Source organism: Pteronotus mesoamericanus, unplaced genomic scaffold (assembly GCF_021234165.1).
Source record: "Pteronotus mesoamericanus isolate MK-2021 breed Mesoamerican mustached bat unplaced genomic scaffold, CSHL_Meso_final contig_1173, whole genome shotgun sequence".
NCBI classification, from domain to species: Eukaryota; Metazoa; Chordata; class Mammalia; order Chiroptera; family Mormoopidae; genus Pteronotus; species Pteronotus mesoamericanus.
The window spans coordinates 562,356-580,585 of NW_026555032.1; the positions used below are offsets into that span (position 1 = coordinate 562,356).

Here is an 18,230-nt window from a genome sequence, read left to right on the forward strand (position 1 = left end):
AGGGGAGATCATGATGTATAATGGGGCTCTACCTCTTCATGATCTGAGAGGAGAGGTACTTATCTCAGTCTTAGGGAGTTAGGGAATCCTTTACCTGGGAGGTGATGGGAGCTGAGACTTAAAGGGAGTGGAAAGTGATAGATGTGTCAGCCATACATCAGCATGAGAGAAGATGGAAAATGTGGCATTAAAAAACCCAAGAACGTCATCATGGAACAGAGATATTGGCTGAAGGATGACCCTAAATGAAACTGGAATGCTAGGTTGTGCCAGGCTGGCTTCACCCTGAAGGAAGTGAAGATTTTCAGCAGAAAACTGCTCTAGTCACATATTTGTTTCAGAGAATACCTTGTCATCAACACAGAGGATGGGTCAGTTATGGAGCAGAGAAAAAAGGGCAATGCTGAAGGTCTGGGGGCTACTTACAGGAGCCACTGCAGAGTTTATGAGGGTGCAGTGATCTCTGTGATATCCTTGATGTAGATGGTAAAGCACTGAAACATTCTAAATGTCTTATGGTGGGGTGTATCAGGCAGGATTTCTGTCACAATGACTTGACCACAAGGGTTTATTGGCTCTTGTCACTGGAAATTGTTGAAATTGGCTTTAGGTGGAGCTGGATTCAGGATTTGGAAGATAGATAATCTTTACTGTTTCCATATCTTGGCTTTGCATATCTCTGGATTGGCATTTTTCTCAGGTAGACTGTCCTCATGAGGGCACAGAGATGACACCTTCAGCACTGGGCTTCCACCCTGACAGCCTTGTGAATGTAGCTAAAAGACAGCGACCTCAAAAGTAGCTCTGACTAGTCCTAGGGTAACTGCGACTGGCAGGACTTGTATCATAAACCCATCTTTCTGCTGAGTTTTGGTCAGGTAGAGTCCCCTGGGTTATGTGCCCTGTCCTTGGAGGCGTGGAGAGTGAGTCAATCATGAGATCCGGGTTCTGCCTGAATGGAAAAGAATTTCATGTCCTGGGGGAAAGGGCAGTTAGTTCCATAGAGTAGTGCCAGCAGCCCAGAAGGGGGCATCCCAGCTGATGGAATGAGTTCATGTACTGAGGTATTGTTCTGCTTTAACAAGCAGTGATGCGCTGTGGTTATTAACCCAGGGAGATACCTGTGGCATATTGTGTAAGTGAAAAAGGGTCCCAAAAGAGCAGGTGTAGTAGGATCCAATTTTGACTTGATCCGTAAGTCTAGGAGGAAAATCCATTAGCAGTGATTATTTCTAGGTGGTAGAATGATGGATGTCATCTTTATTTTCCTCATATCTTTCTCTATTCTCTGAAAAAGGTTTTACAATGAGGGCATATTTCTATTATAATCAAGAAAACAACAATAACAACAACAATAACAGCAACAACAAAAACCCCTGTTTCTATTTAGGTAAAAGAAAAACTTATCTATTGCAGAAGACTTGGTAAGAATTGATGAGGCCAGAAATGAGAAAAGTGACGAGAGGGAAAAAGGAGTTGAAAGATTTTTGAGAAGATGACACCCTTAGAACTTGGTGACTGACTGGCTGAGCGAGGAGCCCAGGCCGGCTGGTGGGAGGGTGTTCTGCCTTTGGGGACTTGGTGCAGGGGGTACCCAGCACTAGGGCCAGCTGTGGATAAGGGCCATCAGACAGCCTGTTAAAATGAATATTTGCACTTAGAGATTTTGAGGACTTAGTGGTGGAAAAACCAACCTTGGAGATTTATGCAATAAAAGAAGGGCCCATTTGACTCAGTAAAATGTTTGATTTACATTTTAAAAAGAGACATCTTACTTCTTGGTAGATACAGTATATACTTCATTTATTAAGTAGTTAGTAAGCTCTGTGAGGGCAGAAAATCATCTTTATGTTTGAAATCCCTCAATAACTAGCTTTAACCTGGTGTATAAAATAATGCTTTAAAATGTTTGTCATTGAATGAATTATTGAAGCTAAACTAACATTGGTTCTTAAAAAAGTCATCGCCATAATCTGCTCAGGAAACTCATCAAACTGATTTGTCACATGAGTGTGTTTGTAAATAGGTACTTCCGAAGTGCTTAAAATAATGCCTTTCTTAATAAAAAAAAAGTTTTTCCTAAGTTATTTTAAGACCATTGTTAATGTTTAACAAATTCCTTCTAATTTATATAAGTAAAAAAATCAGCTTGGTCTTACATACATACAACTTAAGCTCAAGAAACTGAGGTAATAGATTATATACAGGGTCCAGCAGAAGTAATAGCTACTTGAGTGTGGTTGGTAGGGTAATGATATAAGTGTAATAATTTATAGTTTTCATATGAACATATCACCTAAAATGTCATATGGTGTGCTTGAGTGTGATATTGTTATGTTACAGAATTATATGCTTATGATTTTGTAATAAAAGATTGTTTAATAAAGGTGCATTATTTGTGCCAGACCCTGTATTTTTCCCTGGGTCTTTCATGTGTGTTTTTGTCTACCTTACAACATTATTTTCGTCTGCAGCATGTTTATCACTACAGTTCACAAGCCCAGAAAATAAGTTATTTGGACTATGAGGCTATATATTAGAAGTGCTTTAAGGAGCGTGGGCTCTGGAACCAGCTGGCCTGGCTCTGAATCCCAACGTTGTAGTGTGTGGACTGCAATGGGGAATTTAACTCTCTCTCTCCATTTTCTCATCTGTACCAATATATTGTCAGGGTGTCATGAAGATACAATGAAATAGTCACTACAAAACACTTAGCACAGAGCTCAGCGCATAGTCAGAACTCAAATATCAAACATGTTTTAAACACACATTTTTCTGCCCACTGAGATGGAGTGATTTCAGAAAGCACAGGATTTCCTGTGTCCCATTTATGAGGGGATTTCTTTGATTTACCTTGAAATATGTAAATACCTTCTCTTTGAAACCCTCCCAACACAGCTAAAGTCTGTGTCCCATCTAAAGGCAAGGCAAAAAGACAAACCTTGGTTAGGTTTAGATCTCCACAAGAAAGGTCATTTTAGATAGCATCAGCCTATTTAGGATGTCACCATGCAGCACCCAGCTGCTGGCCAGCTCCTTGGAAGCTCCCATAGGCTGGACCTGCCTTTATTTTCAGATCACCTGTTGCGCAAGTCACAGCTGAGCAACCCCTCATGCTGCCAATCCCCAGTGACCTGCGAAGATTTAGTGTTACCTGGGAAGGAATAGGGAGGGTCTAATCATCACTCACGAAATGCAGTGGTGCCATTTGTAAGCACTGCTGGTATTTCTCCTTAAGTGTCATCTGAGGTCCTTAAACTGCACCTGCTGGCTGTTGATCCTCAAATTAATGTCTCTAGACAAGAGAAAGGAGTTGAAATCGAGTGTTTGGATGAAAATTTAAATAGAGAAATTGTATTTGTAATTCAGCCTTCATACAGTGTCAGAGGTGATTTAATACCAAATTATAGTCACAATGCAGCAAAGGCCTACCATTTCTCACAAGTTTTTGAATAAATTATTTACTTCCCCTCCCTCTTGCTACTCAAACTATACATTGGGGAGATCTTTGAAACAAAAATATAAACATGCATGACTTTTTTCTTTCTAGGGTTTGACAATCACTTTATTTTTTACTATATCTGAGTGTGTTTTAACATGAAATAAAACCTATTAAGTGTTTTAGATGCTAGATTATTTCTTTTTTTTTAAAGTGCCCACATAAGGATTATATCACTGAACTGTAGAGACATATCAAAGCATGAAGCTGTGGTCACCACATAACTTTTCTGAAGATAAAAAACACGTTTCAAAAGTGTCAGATTCTAATTCAAAATTTTTACAATACAAAGTTTTACAAAGAAATATTTAAAGAAATAATTCTTGACATTCTGAATGCATATAGGGTCTCTTTCCTACCCGATACGGCTTCAAATACCCCCCCTGTCCAGCTCCTCAAAACAAAAAAAGCAGTGATTGCCTCTTGTTGGCAGTAGAATTTATCCAGTAATTTACTTCCCAGCCAACTACAGCCAATGCCATTGCCTCTGGGCACTTGTTCAAAAACACAGAAATGAAATAACAGATTGGTGAGACATAACACAACTCCCCAGTCACAACCCTATTATCTCCTCATTCTGTCACCCCCATTAGGCAAAATCCTGGGAGAATGGATGGTGATAACTCAGAATTTATGCAGCTCGCTCATCTCCACAGTTCAGGCTTCCAGCCAGAGTTCCCTCCTCCATCTTCACTCATAGCATTGGAGAGAAGGGCCTGAGGCTTCCGGCGCCCAGGCCTTCGCTGCAGGCCGCCCTGCCCAGCTCAGAGGGCTGTGTGCTGACATCCTGACAGAACCAGAGCCAGACAAAGGAACTAATTTCCTGTTTGTTGACCACCCACCTGTGATGAATATGACTGTGTTGAATGAATATGTACTCTGGATTTTACTCAGTGTTGAGTATCTCTCCATTTAGGTTTTTTATACCTGTTCTCTTCAGGTCCAAGTAAAGCAAAAAGCCTTTGCTTCATTTAACATTGCGGGCCTCTGCAGGCTCGCCGCCTTGAAAAACAGGTTTCTGAGGACAGAATGAATGTACAGGAGTGTCTTGTTATTGAGAGAGAATTATTTTTCTGATTGTTGACTTCTGGTGAAATTTTTTTTAATTATAGGCATAAGAGGCAAATGTTTGATGAGGGTTTGGGGCTGCTTTCCCCCTTGGTCAAGTGTTAAAAGTGAAGTTTTAAAACTCATAATTATGAGGGATCCAGAGGAAAATGCCTTTTCTCTTCCAGAATAGTCTGTTCTGTAGACCAGACACTGTTCATTGAGGTGGGTGGCTTTTCAAAGTGGTTTACATCACAGTGAGCTTTACCTTTTATTTTTTCTTTAGTCTATTCCTTAGTTCAAAATATAGCCCCATAATTACATCTTTCATTAAGTAATTCTTAGAGGATCGGGATGATGTTGCTTGGTTTTCCCCCCAAGTCCTCTTTTTCCCAGCGGGATGGTGAACCCAGCTGGAATCCAAATAGATTGTGTGGGGCCCACCAACAGCACCCCCAACCCCATTGCAAACCATTGATTCAGCCCTGCTCCCTACAGAGTCTGGTTTTTAATGGGTAAAATCCAGATGAGGGCATTTCTGTCAGGAGACCGCATCCTTGTTCTGAGGAAACAGGAAGGGGGAAAGCACACAGCTGAATGCTTTTTAAACAAATGTATTTTCCACTAACAAAAGCAGTATTTGGTTCAGGTTAATCCATCCTGAAGAGAATTATTCTCGTGGAAATGTTTTGTTGGAATATGGCGGGGGCGGGCAATTCCTTACCCGCCCCCACCCCCTGGGTAAGGAAGAACAACGTAAAATGAAAACATTTAATTATGTGCGAGATGGCTCGTTGTTAAATTTGTAATTGTTGTTTCTTCTTGCTGGTGAAATCCTAACTGCCCTGCCCTTTCCTTTCCATATCAGCTCATACCCCAGACAACAGCTTCCTGGGGTTTGTGGTGGAGCAGCATCTGAACTCCAGCGACATCCACCACATTAACGAAATCAAGAGACAGAACCAGTCCCTTGTGTATGGCAAAGTGGATAGCTTCTGGAAGGTAAGTCAGTCTTATCTGTCTGTCTGTCTGTCTCTTTCTCTGAAAAGATGCTTGTTGGGTAACTTAATTTAAATTTGATCCAGGGAGTAATCAAGCCCAAGTGCCCTGGGCTTAATGGAATCTGCTTAGAAGTAAACAAGAATGTGCAAAGATTTGGTTGCTCACCATTTGGGTATCTATCTAATAAAGGCTGTACCTGCTCATCTGCATAGTGGCTGCCCCACAAAGCCCTTCACTCTTTGCATGTTGAAAGTGACACATTACAGCTTCTTTCACATCTCGTATTTGCATCTGAAAGCCAGGTTCCCACAGAAGCTGGATATCTCTTTGGAGCAAAGCATTGCACAGAGGGACCCTTTGCCAAGTGGCTGTTTGCCTCTGCCTCTTGGGAAATATTGTGTAAAGACAGGCAGCTCCCTTTGCGTGGGGAGTGCAGGGGCCTTCGCATCCGCTTGGCTGCAGTCAGTGCTTGCGGTGGTCAGTATCCAGCCAACCAGGAAAGGAAAATGCCTGCCAGAACTGTGGGCAGTTTGCTCAGGGACATCTTGGATAAAACAACATTCTTGGCCACAGGCTGAGCTGGGTTTTCCAAAAGTTCTGGGCTGTTGGGCCCTCAAGGGCCCCTTGGCTCTTTGGGATGATTTCCAGAGCACATCTGGGGAAGGTCAAACAGGAAAAGAACCAATTGACATGACATGCAAATATCTTGATTATTTTTGAGGACATGTTTGTATAGTTCGGAACAAACTCTAAGAGTTCAAAATAGGCTTCTTTCTAAACATAAAAGTGAATCACTTTCTGGAATGATCAGGAACTGCGGTCTCACATGATGGTGCCTCGTTTATTGAGGAAGGTAGAAGTCAGCTCACTGAGGAAGCACATGTGATAAGTACCGGGTAAGAATTCGCTGCTGTTGGTCTTCTGACCCATGTTCAAAAAAGGCAAAGCACTGCTGCCCGCTCTTCAGTCTTAAAATTCTAACTGTGCCAAAGAGACAACTCAGTCGGCCTGTTTCCAGTGAAGTGGATTTAATTCCAGATTACTGTCTTTGCTATAAATGGCTAGAATTTTGTCTCCATGTTGTACACTGGTTCTCAACCGGGAGCAGTTTCACCCCCCAAGGTGACATGCGGCGGTGCCTGGAGACAATTTTGGTTGTCATGACTGAGGGGAGGTGCTACTGGCATCTAGTGGGTGAAGGTCAGGGGCGTTGAGAAACATGTCACAGCACACAGGACAGCCCCACAACAAAGAATTATGTGGCACAAAGTATCAGTAGTGCTGAGATGTGGAAACCTGGGCTGGTAAATAAGATTTTCTTCCTACTTCATTATTCCACATTTTCTCCTCTCAAGTAAAACAAAACCAGGCTAGATTATAAATGGTTATTTAAGAGCTTCCCATAAATTTATACATCCTTCTATGAAAATTTGCCCATGCTAACAAGACATTATTCAACTAACTTTCAACCCAACTTGAGTTAAAAAGGGCTCATTGGCATTCTCATTCTCAGCTCGATTGTGAAATGAATGGAACATGTCACTGGTTTTAGGAAGGCGTGGGCTCTTTAAAAAAAAGAAGTGTAACTGCCTTCTCCTCTCTGCATCTGCTCGAAGAAAATAATTTGCATGTCTCTATAGACTTGACCTTCAAATTATATCACTTCTGTTTTGAAAGCAAGTGCAGCTTCCTGCAAGGTGCCTCTGGCAGCTTTTTTGGTTTTCCTAGAAAACCAAAACAACAAAGCAGTTCTGAATGATTTGGGGTGACCTTTTCTTGGATAAAAAAAGGCTGCCGCTGAAAGGATGATTTCTTGAGGCCAGGTGGAATCCCAGAAGTATGAATCATGTGATTTGGGGTGTGATCTGGAAATTCTTCCAAAATTCCGTGGATGACCTGACCTTTCAAGTACTGTGCATTGGTAAACTATTACACAATGCTGAGTGGCAGTGGGTCTACATTACTCTGTCTAAATACCAAAAATCTGGGCTGTTATTGCAGTTTTATTATGTCATCATTACCTGGCATTCTTTGATGAAAAAAGTGCAAAAAGATGAGAAGTACTGTAAAGTTTTCACATGAATTCAGGACATCTCCTCAAACTTTTGAACACAGCACAGCATGTGAGAGTTTAGTATCTTTTTTCAAACACATCCTCCTCCCATGGTATCTAGTGTGTGTTCAAAAAGAATGGATGCACCTTTTAAGTGTGATGTTATAGCACCCGCATTCCCCGAGTTGCATTCAAAAGCAACTTGAAATGGAAGGAAGTTTTTGGAAGTTGCTTTTCCCACCCCTTCCTCCATTCTCTCCCTGCACAACCCCCACCCCCATCCTCCTTTGCCTCAGAGACCTTTGGGAAGGAGAGTGACACTGTCGGTCTTGGGAGCGTTAGGATCACAGTTGAGAACGTGGGTGTGCACCGGTGTGAACCAGAGGATCTCAGGAAGCCCTCTCCCTCTTCCTCTTCAGATTCTAGAACTCACTGAAATTCTGAAGGCACCTGCTATGCTCTCAGTCCTGCCTCACCATCCTTCTCCTCCTCCTGAGGGAATCTCCGCCCCTGCTGGGGCACCTGAGTGGGGAATGGCACCGTGTGACCCCTTGACCCATGGCTGGTTGGCCCAGGGGTTGTCCTCTGCTCCAAGGACAGAGGTGGTTGGTGGTTGGCAATTGTGATTCTGGCTCAAAAAGCCAACCTATGTCAGTGAGAATTTTCACTTGGCATTGCAAAAGAGAGGAACAGTGACAACCATGGGGACAGAAATTAAAAGGATATATCCATAGTTATGAGGTCAAAGGAGAAGCCTTCCAGAAGTCCAGTGATGCAGAAACAGGACCAGTTTGGAAAGGGAGAGGGTGCTCTCAGAGCATGATGGGCAGAATCACAGGGAGGAGAGGCGCCACTGTAAGAGATGCGGGTGCTCTGAAGGGGCAAGACAGACAGAGGTAACCCATGCAGCCAGGAGAGAAAGAAGAAGCAGCTGCCAGTGTTCTGGAAAGCTTTCTTTTTTTTAGATCCTACATCTTTTTATCACACTCTGTTCCCTTGCAGTAGCCTGAGTGGTTTCTGCCCCTTATAGTCACGTCAAGGATGTCTACTATAGTACAGGGTAGGGCAGAAGTGGGTTTATAATTGTTGGTATGGAAAACAATACAATAATTAATAAATAATAATACACGAATAAACTCTGTTTCGCATACTTACAAGTGTAAATCTGCTTTGCCACACCCTATACATAGGCCTTCCCTGCATTCCAAATGCCTAGCAGGAAACACAGCCTGTTAAGTACAGAGCCGAGGAGGAATAAGCTACTTCTTCAACTCCTCCCCCTGGGCCCCCAATTCATGGCCAAGGAATCTGTGGTCTTGTCCTGTTGTTATAATATATGGTGGGTGGGAGGGAATATTGCTATCTGACTCCAGAATCCCAAACACACCAATTTAGGAATCATCTCTGCCCAAGACCCTTAACATCAAATGACACTTCTTAGAGCCTAATCCCAACTACAAATCTCTTTCTTAGCCCAAGAACCCACAATTCTAGGTTCCAGACATCTACTGATGTCCAGGCTGATCCAGGCAGACTTACCATTAGTTTCAGCTAACACATGTGCCAGGAAGAGGAGTCTGTCCAATGTGGCCAAAGACAAGGTCCTTCAACATCGGGGAATGAAAAATTAGCCAATTATGTAAAAATAAGAGATTTTGAAAATTACGGAAATTAAAATTAATTGAAGTCTTACTTAACTGTATTATTTATTTCCACATTTCTTTAAAAATAGCCGCCTGGCCCTGGCCAGGTTGCTCAGTTTGTTAAAGCATTGTCCCAATACACCAAGGTTGTAGGTTCAATTCCCAGTCAGGGCAACCAGTGAATGTATAAATAAGTGGAAAAACAAATTGGTGTTTCTCTCTCTCCCTCTCTCTTTACCTCTGTTCTTCCCTCTCTCTCTTTCTCTCTCTCAAAAAAATATAAAACTAAATAAATTATTCCCTCCCTCCCTACCTCCGTTCTTCCCTCTCTCACTCTCTCTCTAAAAAAAAGAAATTAAATTAAGTAAATTAATAAAAATAAAAATAGTGGCCTGAACATAACTGACTCTTCTGTTGATAGTGCAGGGTCAGCATTTTACATATCCCTGATCCCACCAGGATTTTTAAATTACTTACTGATACACAGCTGCGCTAAGGTAAATGTTCCGAAGAAAATGAGCGCCTCCGGGCAATAAGCATAGCCTCTGAACCACAGCCTGGGGCTCAGAGTGGTCCCACAAATCAGCAGCGTGTGAGGCAGAGAACTACTTTGAGCCTTGGTTCCTGGCCTGTGAGAGGGGAGCAGTAGCATCTGCCATGTAGAGCCGGCTGCTCTGTGTGCAGATCACCTGGCATCTCGTTCAGATGCTGACTGTGCAGGTCTCACGAGCACCCAGGTAATGCTGAGATGCTGTTTTGAGTAACAAGGCCTTGGAGTGTTTAGCATTGTGTAGAGTGGTTGGCACTGAGTAGCTGACCAATCAGTGAATAAATAATTCTACTTTCCTCTTTACTTTTGCCTTCCTGCCAGCTCTCATGTTACTTTTTTACTCTTTGCACCTGATTCCAGTCACCCCTCAATCTTACTTCCCGCTCACTACCCTTGAAAGGCTGTTACTTCTGGTCTGATGCCCAGCCCCTTAGAATGGGGTGAACCTATGGTAAGCAGTGGTCTCTTAAGAGGAAGTGAGAGATGCAGTCGCTTATACAGTGGCTGCTTACTGTGCAGTGTGGCTTAGTGATTAAGCACAGAGACTCAGAACAAAAATAACTGGGTTCAAATCCTGCCTCTGCCACCAGCTGCCTGATCTTAAGTGATTTATTGAACTTCACCTGGCCTTATTTTTCATGGAGATGATAACAGAATTTCTGTATCGATTAAATGAATTAACATATGCAAAGTGCTTATATTAACTCAGAGTAAGTCTGCTGCTATTAGTAATATCAGTTCTGGGGCCAGATTGGAAACATTGTAAGAATATATGTGGCTTTGAGATTGCAATCGGGGGTGGTGGCAAACTAAAGCCTTTTAGGAATTGGCAAATACAGTCCTGCCCAGAGATATTCAGATTCCAATTTTTAAACTATCTTAGTAGTTGGCAAGCTCGGGCCCTCAAGCCAGATGTAGCCAGCCACCTATTTTTGTAAATAAAGTTTTATTGGAACACAGCTACACCTGGTGGTTGTCATTGGCTGCTTTTGCACTAAAATGGCAGAGTTGCATAGTTTTGACAGGAACTCTCGAACTAGCAAAGCCAAAGACATTTATTATCTGGCCCTTTACAGAAAAAGTTCAAGACCCCTGAAGTATCATCAATACATCATGTTCCAAGTAAATCAAGTCTCCTGTAGGACACATTTAGCCAACAGTTCCTGGCATCAGAGGTCTTTTTAATTTGTTTGAGTATTCTTGACTTTTTTTTTCTTTCTGTATGATTGAGACTAATAGATAAGCAATATGGAAAAAATGAAGTGTGGTTTTTTTTTTGTTTTTTTTTTTAACTAAAATCTCTGTTACTCTAAAGACAAAACCCCAGGCCCTGAGCCTGGTGTCTCTTAGTAGGCATTCAGTGGGGCTTCCACTTATTCAACAGCTAATGCATTGATAATAAGAGGCCTTATATTAGTGCGCTTAACTTCCCTGAGCACCCACAGCCATCGTTTAAGGAGGTGCTTGCCCATTCCTTCTGAGGAAGCGAAGGCAACTTTTCCCTTCCTTCATCGCCCTGGGGAGGACGTAGCCTAAGGCAATGGAGTGACTTGGCCAAGGTCCTACAACAGATGATGTGATAAGTCCAGAGCCAGGATCAGTGTTCTGACTTCTTCTCTTAGGATCCACCTCCCTGCTACCACTTGCTGGAGGAGCCGTTCCTCTGCCCCTACCCTGGAGGCCGAGTCCAAGTTTAGAGCAGCATTTGGAAGCCAGGAAGCAAGGTCTACATGAGTGACTTCTGGAAGCAGCAGAAGCCCGGGGTAAATATTGGCCTAACAGGTCAAGTGTTGCTCCTGGAGCCTCATCACACAAAGGGTGAAGTCAGCAACAGCCTTGCAGTCAGTTCTACAAAGAGTAAATGAGCCCTGTTTGAGCAATTCAGATTGTTTCCACCTCCAGACCCCCTTGCCCAGCCCTAGCCTGCCTGGCAGCCACCGCCCTCAACCAGTGTCAGCTGAGTTTGGAAAGCTCCTTTTATCTACACATTCAAGACTGTGTGGTTTTAAAGCACCCCCTAAAATGACACATAGTTTAATACCCACAGGCCTAAGAAGTAGGGCAGCCCACCTTCCAGAAATGAGATGTGACTTTTCTCTTCTCTCCATCTCTAATTTCTTGCCCTTCTTAATCCATTCTCTACACAGCAGCAGCCAGGGTGATCTTTTAAAAAATGTGAATGGATTGTGTTTCTCCTTTTCTCAAAAACCCCCAGTGGGGTCATTTTAAACTTAGAGCATGTTGCACTTACAGTGGAATCCAGTCTCAGTAGTGTGACCTAGTGAGGTTCTCTGCGAGCAAGCCACATGTGCCCGGCACCCACCCAAGCTCTGGCCACACAGGGTCCCGCATGCCACTCTTACCCTGGGGCTCAGCCAGACCTCTCTAACAGCTGCCACCTGCCCTACTCTGCCCCCACCCCAGCCTCCTTGGGCCACCCTGTCCCTCACATATGCCCTCAACTGTCACCCTCCTCATCCCTATCACAGCATCCTCTTCCTTTCTTTTAAGTAATTTTAATCATTTTATGATCGCCTATTTACCTTTTTCTGTCAGTCTCTTCTTAATACATAGACTGTAAGGTTTCTGAGGGCAAAAATCAGTGATTTTGCTTTCCCCAACACAGTGCCAGGTACCTAGTAGGTGCATGCTCAGTGCAAACTACTGGATGAATGCATCAATCTCCTTTTGATTTCGTTAAACGCAACTTACCTGGGGATCCTGAGGTATGACTTGGAATGCGTTTTGCTTTGGTCATTGCCATGTGCTCTCAGGTACAAGGGACGTTAGAAGAAGGGATCTGACAGAAAAGGAGTAGAGCTATACCTGTACAAATTCTGCAGAGCACATGGAGATCTCTAGGTTTTCAAAACCCCTGGTGAAATTAGCAGCAAGATGGCACGGGAAGAAGACACGGCACCGGGGGCAGAGTCTGGCTTCGGGCCAGCGCTGCTGTCAGCCTCGTGATTTCTGGGCAGGTACCTCCAGCCTCTGTTTTCTCACTTGCATGCGGGAAGGTACTGGTGAAAAGGAATGAATTATTATACAATAACATAACAGACCTTAAAATAACGATGCCAGGTATAAGAGCCAAACATAGAAAAGAGTGTATGATGTGCGGCTCTGGGTATATAAAACTCTAGAAAATTCAGACTAATCCATAGTGATTGAAAGCAGAAGGGTGGTTGCCTGACGAGGGGTGAGAGAGGTCGGTGGGTATGTCCACCATCTTAATTGTGGTGATGGATTTATGGTATATCCACTCATGCACACTTATAAAATTGTGTGCTTTAAATATGTGCCGTTTATTATATGCCAGTTATACCACAACAGTGCTGTTAACATAAATTAAAATTGGCAAGCAGTGAGCTTAGGGGCCAAATTTGACCTATGGCCTGCAAGCTAAAAATGCTTTTTTCATTTTGAAAGTCTTAAAAAAAAACCAGAAACTAAAACAAAGAATATGTGACAGACCTTATGCGTTCCCACAAAGTCTAAAAGACTTGATATCCATTCCTTTACAGAAAAAGTTTGCTAACCCCTGGATGAGATCAGTAATTGTTTACCTATGTTCTTGGGCGCCCTGGCCAGGGCCCCCTGCTGTGGGAAGCCGGGGGCAGCCACAGGGTGTGGGTCCCACCAGCCACAGCAGCTCTGATTTATCTCCAGGATAGATTTGGATTCCAGTCAGAGTTCACTGGGAAAAGGGTTCAATTGCTTTAAGCCACCAAAAATAAATCTTGAAAGTCTCTAGACTAAGTGACCTCTGAGCCTGAGATAGACTCTCGTTCTAAAAACTATGTAATTATCACACTGATTTGGTTGACTTGGGTTTAGCTTAAATTAATGCAAAATTGGAAAGGGGAGTAGTTTGGAGAACTGCCATTTTGTTTCTTAATACAAATTAACTGCTCTTAGTTATATATTGTTTTACGAAACCACCAAAGGCCTTTGTAATTAAAGAATGTACTGAAATTCTTGAAAAGAACACCTTTTTATAAGCAGGTTTAAACCTTGTAGTCCTGTTTCTTCTTTAATCTACTTGGCCAGACCTGTCTTCCCAGATAATGTAGATATAAACCAGATAAATTAAAACCTACCTTGAGTCAAATTGGCATACATTCTGAAAAAATGAAATTGGAATCAGTTTTGTTGAATTTGCTGGGAAATTTAATGTGATTATGGCTCTTGGTTCTGGTTTTAACCAGAAGAACATTTAGAAGCATCTCTATATCTCCCCCACTTTATTCCCCTTGGGGAAAAGTCAGTCAGAAGAGACCTCATTATGATCCCTTGAGACCACACTTGCCAGTGGCAGGGAGTGCCTTGCTTTTCCTCGGGGAAGAGCTAGGTGTTCCAGCAGAGGTGAAACCTCTCCAGGGCAGCCCAGCACCAAGTCTTGGTCACCTTTGCGTGGTTTTTCATCTGGCACGTGATAAAGTACAGTCAATTCCAGAACCTTTTCCCAACATTCAAGTATAAATTTTTGGGGGGCAGAGGGGGCAGGGGTGGTAAAGGTAACAGAGAAGAGAAACCAAATGCAAAGAGAAACATCAGAAATGAATCACTGGCTTTGAAGATTCCAAAGACTACAGCCCAGAGGACTTAAGGATTTTCCAGAAAGTGTTGGCTGTGTGCTGACTGTAATCTAACCCCGTGTGGCATCGTCGTAAGCATGTCAGTGTTTGATGAGCAAATTTGTACAGGAATGACCACTGAACTTAGGGGACCTTTGGGTAGCCTTTCTTCTGACTCATCAGCCTCGTGGTCTGTTCCCTGTTTCAGCAAGTTTTCTGCTATCATCTTAAACCTGTTGATGTTTACTTGTTCCATGAGCAGAAAGAACAGATTCTCCTTGTACAGCAGGTCCTTGAATAACGTCATTTCATTCATCATCCTTTCACTATGATGTTGATTAAAAAAAAATTAATTCCTGGTTAGGGCCACTGTCTGTGGAGTTTGAATGTTCTCCCCATGACTACATGGATTGTCTCTGGTTTCTCCAGTTTCCTCACACGTCCCAGAGATGCGCATGTCTGGTGAACTGGCATGTCTGTGCGGTCCCAGTCTGAATGAATGTGGGCGTGTGAGTGGCCCTGTGATGGAAGGGCGTCCTTTCCAGGGTGGGTTTGTGCCTTGAGCTCTGAGGTACCGGGAAAGGGTCTGGCCACCCATGACCTTGAACCGGATTAAGTGGGTTAGAAACAAATGATTTTGTTAAATTCATCTCTCTTAAATGTATGTATAGCTCACATTTATTTCGGTTCGCAGGCCAGCGCTCAATCCACTGAGCCACACCATCACATTTATTTCAATGTTTATCATTAGAAGGGTTTTGGCTCTTCAATTAGAAGTTTGGTGCTGTTTTTGTGACCAGGAATATGCCATAGGAAGGTAACTCTTGTTTTTATCAATCAGCCTATGGTAAAGTTGGTTCTGATATGTTTTATTTCCCTTAAAGTCTCAGTATCCAAGAATGTATCCTCCACATTAAGTGAGGACTTGCCATAACTGTGTTTCCGCCCAAAGCACTAATTGGAGACAGTCTGGAGCAGTTGGCGGAGCTCTGGGTGGGAAAGCAGACATCCAGATTCTCATTTCAGCTATGCCACTCACTGGCAGCTTGTCCTTGGAATTGACTTGCCCTCGGGTGTCACTTTCCTCATCTGTAAAACAAGGCAGAGGACTGGATGTTCTTTTGTTTTGCTCCCCAGAGTTCCATGTTTCTATAATCTAAACTCCTCCTTGGCCTTCTCAGATTCTTTCAAGAGCAAGGGCACAGAGAAGACAGCCTACAAGACAACTTTATGGGCCACCAGGAATAGGACAGAGGGGTGATAATTGGTCCAGGCCAGGCTTCGAGTCCATAAAACCAACTGCCCGAGGAAAGGATGGGGTTGCTGTGACTTAACATCCATGTGTATAAAAGAGATTTAAGGGATTTGTTCACAGTAAGCTCGTATGAGTCAACAGTATGGAGAACTGCCAACAATTTATAATGGACCCTTAGTTGATGCATAACATGGAGAATGAAGGGCTGTTAGTTCCCATCCAATTGAGAGCACCTAGCGTGTTCCATTGCCTAATGCTCTGGGCATGTGGGTGCACTTCCTTTCTCTGCACTGAAGAGCCCAGCTGGGAACTTGGGGTACCAGGAGCTCTGGCTGGGGAGCCAGACTGGTGGGCTCCCGGCCGGGCTCTACAATTACTAGCTGTGTGATCTCAGGCAAGTGCCTTGGGCTCCCTGTGCCTGTCCTCTCATCTGTAAAATGGGTGGTAATAATAAAACCCTACTTTATGGTTTTTATGAAGATCATATGAGTGAATAAATATAAAGGTATTAGAACATTTCCTGGTATTCATTCAAGCCCACGCTAGTTTGCTGTTATTAATACTATCTAGGCAAATCAGAACCTTTTGATCAGAAGAAGTAAAATGTGGGTGACTCACAGCCATGCTTTATGGAGACTGACTGAGGAAACTGACATGTCTGGCCCGGGGAAAAAACAGGCTTATTTGAGGCTGCACGTGGGTGGGCAAGGATTCCCAAGGGGTGGCAAACAAATGAGGAATCTGATTTGTCCTGGGTGACCCTCGAGAGGACAGAAAATAGGCTGCTGGTGAAAATGCTGAGTTTTCAAGGAATAGCAGGGGTTGTAACTCAGCCACCCAAAGATGAGGTGAGCCACCTGGGAAGCCATCAACCTCCTGTCGCTGTTAGCTGCAGGGACGTTGGCAGGGCTTTGGGAAAGGTGTCATTAATGCCAGGGGGACGTGGGACTGCCTGGGCCGTACCTGCAGCCCCGAGGTTCTGTACTTGCAGAGTGCGATGCAGAGAGGCAGGGGGAACACCCTGTGGAGGGCAGGCTAATCCACGGGCTGAGAAGCACGGGTCCAGCTGGCTGTTCTTTTGTCAGGACACAGCTTTATGCCTGAAGCCACAGATACAGCCTTGGACCCCTCCGATCAACTCTAACTCGCAGATATTTTTGTTTAGGCAGCACAGTAATTTTTAAATTGGAAACTTTGCCATTTGGGAAGGTTCCTCTGGAAAGCTGGAATTCTTGGCTTCTCTTGAAAATGTAGATGGCGTGGCAAATTGGACTCACATGCCAGAGATTGGCTCGAGCTGAGTAGTAGCTGACCCATGGTTGGTGCAGGGATTCAAATGATGACAGCCCTCGAGGGGCCTTCTCTAACCCTCTCCATGACTCGTGTGGCCCCCAGAGATATTTCAGTTTGCCACCTTGCACTAGGGAGGTCAGGAAGACGCTAACCATTTTTGTCCAGTCCTCTCCAAGAATAGGTTTCCTCTGAAGAGGGCAGTTAGAAAAGGAGCTTTGAATGGAATAAGGAATTCCTTGTATATCTAGGCCAAACCATCCTCTGAATGACCTGTTTGGAAGTCTGTCAAGTTTTGAGGCGTAAGGGTGGGCAGAAAGGAGACCACGGCCGCCTTTTCAGTGTGCGGCTCCAGCGGGAACCCCAGGTTCTTAATATCTGTAAATTACACCTGAGGTGATTTCTTCTCGTCTGCACCTCGCCCACAAGCACTTTCCGCTTGATGGCCCAGCCCTGACTGGGCTGCCAGAGCTTCTCCAGCCAAATTTCCCTGTGGTTGAAACTCAGTTTTCTTTGGATTGACGGTTGGGGTGGATGGGAAAAATGCATAGCAACTGACACAGTATCTGGGACTTGAAGTCCGTTGGCTTATTGCTCTCTCATAATGTGGTCAAGTCTTCAGATTTCTTCCGTCCTGGGAGCAGGAAGCTCTGCTTAGAATGCACTGATCAACCCTCTCATGGCTACAGTTTCTAGCAGTAGCTCTGTTGTAGGTCCAGAGGTCCATGCCTTAGGTACCTGGCATGGTTCTCTGGAACAGTACAGATTTATGGGGTATTTTGCTTAAATGATTTCCAGCCTGTGTTCCAAGGAAAGGCAGGAAAGCTTACATTGCTTCTCAGAATATAGGTCAGTAATCAGCAAACGTGCCTGGTCATAAATCCCAACTGGGGACTCAAACTTCAAGATGCCAGAGACCTTCCTCATTCTCAAGGGACCTGGGAATTCTTGGCTAAAAGAATCACAGGCTCCAGGTGACTCTTTTAAAAAGGCAGTTTGGGAAATGCTGCACTAGGGAGTCACCAGTTTTCCTAAATCAAGAAATCTTAATGAGCTCCTCCTTTCCATGCACAGTGTATGGCTGCCGTGTAACCAGCAACCACCGCATGCTGTAGGAGGCAGAGATGCCCCTGTTTTCCCTGGCTCCCTCCTGGGCTCCAGGCCTTTGCCTTCTAGTGCAGCTCACACCAGCTCCTTGACCCATCCTCTGTGGACCCTGCCCTCTTATTTCCACATTCACAGCCAGTTGCCTAAATTAATCCTTGCGAGGGTGCAATCAGCTGATAAAGGTTCCGGTGAAGTCTCTCTCAAGAA

The 18,230-nt window shown here is 43.9% G+C and overlaps 1 protein-coding gene across 2 annotated transcripts in view; it reads left to right on the top strand.

The window, feature by feature from the left end:
• Positions 1–18,230, top strand: part of MGAT5 (alpha-1,6-mannosylglycoprotein 6-beta-N-acetylglucosaminyltransferase) — a 335,177-nt gene that overhangs the window by 233,678 nt on the left and 83,269 nt on the right. For both annotated transcript variants that reach the window (XM_054581995.1, XM_054582003.1), the window contains exon 12: positions 5,415–5,548. In XM_054581995.1, coding sequence (XP_054437970.1) covers positions 5,415–5,548 — 134 coding nt within the window. The remainder of the gene's footprint in view (positions 1–5,414; positions 5,549–18,230) is intronic.